Here is a 4,588-nt window from a genome sequence, read left to right as displayed (position 1 = left end):
TCAGGCCTAAAAGAGGCTTTTCCCCAACACCACCGCACCCATTTCACACAATCCACATGGATTTTATTGAACTGAACGGATGTCAAACATCAAAATACGCTCTAGTAATTGTGGATGTGTTCTCAAAATGGCCAGAAATCTATCCAGTAAAAAGAGCAGATGTAATCTCAGTAGCAAAATGTTTATGCAACCATTTTATTCCTACTTACGGCATTCCTACTCTGATAAAATCAGACAAAGGCCTGAGTGTTTGGGCCTGGTGAAGATGTGGATGCGACTAACCCAGGGTTCGCAAAAGCTCACACCCTTTGAAATCGTTCATGGGAGGCAATTTCCGCTGCCTCTCACTAGTGAGCCTATTAATAAGTCTATAAGAGAAACCACCCTAGCAGAGTGGATGACTAAACTATTTGAGAATAAAGAAATTGTGCTAAACAATAAACTGCCGGATGATACCTCTCCAGTTTCTTGCAGGTTGCAACCAGGTGATTGGATCCTGATCAAAGTACTCCAGAGAAAGAATTGGAATTCACCAAGGTGGGAAGGCCCATATCAGGTCTTACTCAGCACACCGACTGCCTGCAAAATAGCAGAAAGACCATCTTGGATCCACCAAAGCCACTGCAAAAAAGTGAGTGACAACACAAGCATAGACGCCGGTTCCCCCGACTCCTAGGTGTTCTCCTGGTGGAGGAAAGGGCTGTTTGGGTATATCCTGCCCTTTTGTCTTCTCGCCAGTGGTCTACTCACCTGGAGCCCGGGTGTGCCTGGTCATAATGAAGAACCTTGTCCTCATAATGACTGGCATTGCGCTCCTAGTGAGCCTACTGATACTCACCTGGAGAGACAAGGACCCACAGCACCACCTGCAGAAGAAATGGTCGTATGACAACTTATACCTAAAGGATATGGATAAAGAGCATAACCACCCCTGGCTGAACAATGCCTGGTACCGGTACGTCTACAACCGAGTACATACAGAAGACAACCACACTGGCTGCTACGTCTGTTCACACCTCCCAACAACAGCAATGCAAGCCACCCTGTATGGAAAATCACCCAGCCTTTCCGAAGCCCTATGTACATTCTACAAAGCCACCAGCGGAACATTTTCCCCCGAAGACATCTTCGCCTTCAAGCTTGAGTTAAAAAGACAAGTCACAAAAATTGACCTGCGACGGTGTAAAGGAACACTGATCAACTTTAAACCTAATGAGGTAGTTTCTTGTGCGCCAGAGGTCTCAGACTGGAACTACAGCTGTGATGACCAATACTGGGTACACCTGAATGCGACCAATGACAAGGGAAAATCTTTCAACGTCAGGAGGGAACCAGGAATACAACATCCAATGTGTTTCACCTTCGCATACGGCAACAGAAAGCTGGGGATGAACCAGAACTGCTCCCAGACTTTCCGGATGCCGCAGGACAGAAAGGCACGGATAAGCTTCCTGAATGGCACATATTGGGTGCAGGGTACAGCTTGGGCATGTGGCTCAAAGACATACTTCACCATCCCACCCAACAGCACCGGACTCTGCGCCCCAATTTTAGTGTCAGACCACACGTTCAGAATATTCCATCAGTTCAGTTCAGTTCAGTTCATTTTTATTTCAAACATTTCAAACATGTGCCTTCACAATCATTACAAAATATCATTCCATTATTTGTTTGAAAAGGAGTAGGCTGAAGTATTTACTTATTTGTCCCTACCCCCTCAAGTTTTACCTCTCATTCATTTAATTTTTTTTTTTGTCTTAAATTAAACAAACAACATATGAAACATATAAACATATGAAGTAAAACAAAACATAACATACATAAATCAAAAACAAGAAATTAGCAAGCCCCACCACAGTATAGTTTCTTTCATATGAAAAATACAGAATGTGTATATTTGCAGATACACAAGTTATGGAAAAACAACAAACCAAAACAAAACAAAAAAAACAAAAAAGAACCGCAACACCATTACCAGCAACATTACCATCCTGGGTTAACCCCGTTTTCTTCATTCTTATACTTATTTAAAATTAGGTTTTTATATTTTACTTTAAACTGTTTTATGTTTTGACTGTCTTTTATTTCTTCTGTTAGACTGTTCCATAATTTAACTCCTGCAATTGAGATTGACATAGTTCTTAAAGTTGTTCTAGCACTTTGTATTTTTAAATTCCATTTCCCTCTTAAGTTATACCCACCTTCTCTTTCTATGAACAATTTACAGATTTCTTTGGGAAGCAATTTATTTCTGACTTTATACATTATTTGCGCTGTTTTAAGCTTCACCAAGTCTTGGAATTTAATAGCTTGCATTTTGACAAAGAGTGCATTTGTATGGTCCCTGTACCCTACATTATTTATTAATCTAATGGCCCTTTTCTGTATTATAGTTATTGTTTGTGTGTTACTTTTGTATGTGTTTCCCCAGACCTCTACACAGTAGCTCATATATGGCAGTAGTAAAGCACAGTATAAAATGTGCAGTGCTTTCTGATCCAACATATGCTTTGCTTTTCCCAGGACGGCAATGCCCCGTGCCAATTTCCCCCGAACATAAGTTGGTCCATCAGGACCAACCAAGACGCAAGAGGAGCACCGATGACGTGCAACCTCATGATCCAATCTGGGGCAGTGATGTGCCAGCGGAGTTCAAGTTGTGGACCACCGGACAGAAAGTCCTGCACTCACTTTTCCCATGGATCGGGAATGGAAAAAACATGCTAAGGATCGAGACTCTTGACTACAGATTTGGACTTTTCCTGAACAGCTCAACATGGATAAAACAAGGCTCAGAATGAGGAAATCGACGCGATCAGAATAGTGGTCATGCAACACAGAGTCGCCCTGGACATGATTCTCGCTGAGAGAGGGGGCCTCTGTGTCTTATTCAACACCACTTGCTGCACCTAGATTCCAGATAACGTGCATTCCTTGACCATGACCACCGCCCTGGAGAAGTTACGACAACTGAGTAATGCACAGCAACAAGACTATGTCATGAACACAGAGGACTGGCTGACCTGGCTACTGAGCGGCGGCTGGACGACCCTCGTGATCAAAGGACTTGTCTTGATAGGAGTTCTTCTTTTATTGCTTTGCATGTTCTCTACATGCATTCTACCCTGTATCAGATCAATGATTGGCAAGATGGAACAGGCCACAGTAATCACCTATGTTGGACTGCCACAAGAAGATGAACCGGACGAAGAAGATTTAGTATAGGAACACACACACTCACACATACTGAATGATGCTACAATTGAAAATGTTATAAGCAAGTGATTGTTAGCTGATAATAAAGTATGATTGAAGTGGTGAAATACGGTAACAACAGGGAGGAATGTTAGGGAGTTTTTATTGTTTTATTTGCTTATGCTTCAAAAGTTATGTTATACATATTTCACCAGACACAGTTTTCTGTAGAAACAGGAAGCTGACCCTGTGACACTGACAAGAGACCAGCACAGAAATACATATCCGCAGAGGTTGACTTGCATTATATTATTCTTAGAAATTGACCTGCAACACACATACTCTGTGACACACACACACACACACACACACACACACACACACACACACACACACACACACACACACACACACAGCTTGCATGCAGGCAGACAGACATCAGGACCTGCGTGACAGGAAATGTGATTATATTTGCATATTGACGATGTAACCTATAAAAATAAACGAATACTGCAGTTCGGTGTGATTTGCTCTGAGCTTTTCACCCGTGCAGCACGTTAACCTACACAAGTGTCTCATTGTTGTTTATTCACCTGACTGTTTGTTAACTGTAAATCTCTGACACAGAGTCATCTAGTTACCCACTCTGGAATTAAGGCATACAGCTGTGACATCTGTGGAAAAACTTTCAGCCGGAGAGGGAGCCGAAATACACACCTACGCATTCACACCAGACATGATGTGTACTGCTGTGAACAGTGTGGCAAAGAGTTTACAACAGACGCACAGTTACAACGACACGTTTACCCACACTGAGGAGAGACCTTATCAATGTGACCTGTGTGAGAAGACTTTTAAATCTCCACATCACCTGAGACAACACCAACAGATCCACACCAGAAAGAGACTCTACAAGTGCAGCTACTGTGAGGTATGTATTTATATTGTTATCTTGTCATTTTAGCCTGACTGTTTGGAACAACTCTGCTCATTAAACTGTGTTAGCATGTTAGCAATTCTACTGCATGGAAAAGCAGCTCTGAGTGATTATTCAGATTTTCCTTTCAGTTATGATTTTAGTATTACTGTAGTATTATGGTGGTAGTATTGTAGTTATTGCAGCCCAGTAAACTGAGTGTGTTAACTGAAACAGTCAAATGTAGTTGGACGTCTGCAGAGAAGCTCTTTATTTCAGGCGACGGTCAGGATACAAATGTTGAAGGACTGACTTACACTGTCTTTGTGTCTTTGTTTAGAAGCAGAGCGACACAGATGGATCCAGTTCTCAACCCTGTCATCACTGTGGTGGTGGGAAAGACTTTCATTGTGACCTCTGTGGAAAAACTTTCAGTCAGCAAAAGACCCTAAAAGTACATCAACATAGACACACTGG

The 4,588-nt window shown here is 42.2% G+C and overlaps 1 protein-coding gene across 1 annotated transcript; it reads left to right on the top strand.

The window, feature by feature from the left end:
* Positions 1 to 776: 776 nt before the first annotated feature.
* Positions 777 to 3,122, top strand: LOC146690019 (uncharacterized). The gene is made up of 2 exons (XM_085434995.1): positions 777 to 1,595; positions 2,574 to 3,122. The coding sequence occupies exons 1-2, from the start codon at positions 777 to 779 to the stop codon at positions 2,799 to 2,801; spliced, it is 1,047 nt and encodes a 348-aa protein (XP_085291121.1). The 3' UTR covers positions 2,802 to 3,122.
* Positions 3,123 to 4,588: the final 1,466 nt, after the last annotated feature.

The sequence above is a fragment of the Copadichromis virginalis genome, linkage group LG16 (assembly GCF_057382275.1).
Source record: "Copadichromis virginalis isolate Kocher_CV1m ecotype Utaka linkage group LG16, C_Virginalis_male_GT1.1, whole genome shotgun sequence".
Taxonomy (NCBI): Eukaryota; Metazoa; Chordata; class Actinopteri; order Cichliformes; family Cichlidae; genus Copadichromis; species Copadichromis virginalis.
This window is presented reverse-complemented; position numbering and strand designations above follow the sequence as displayed.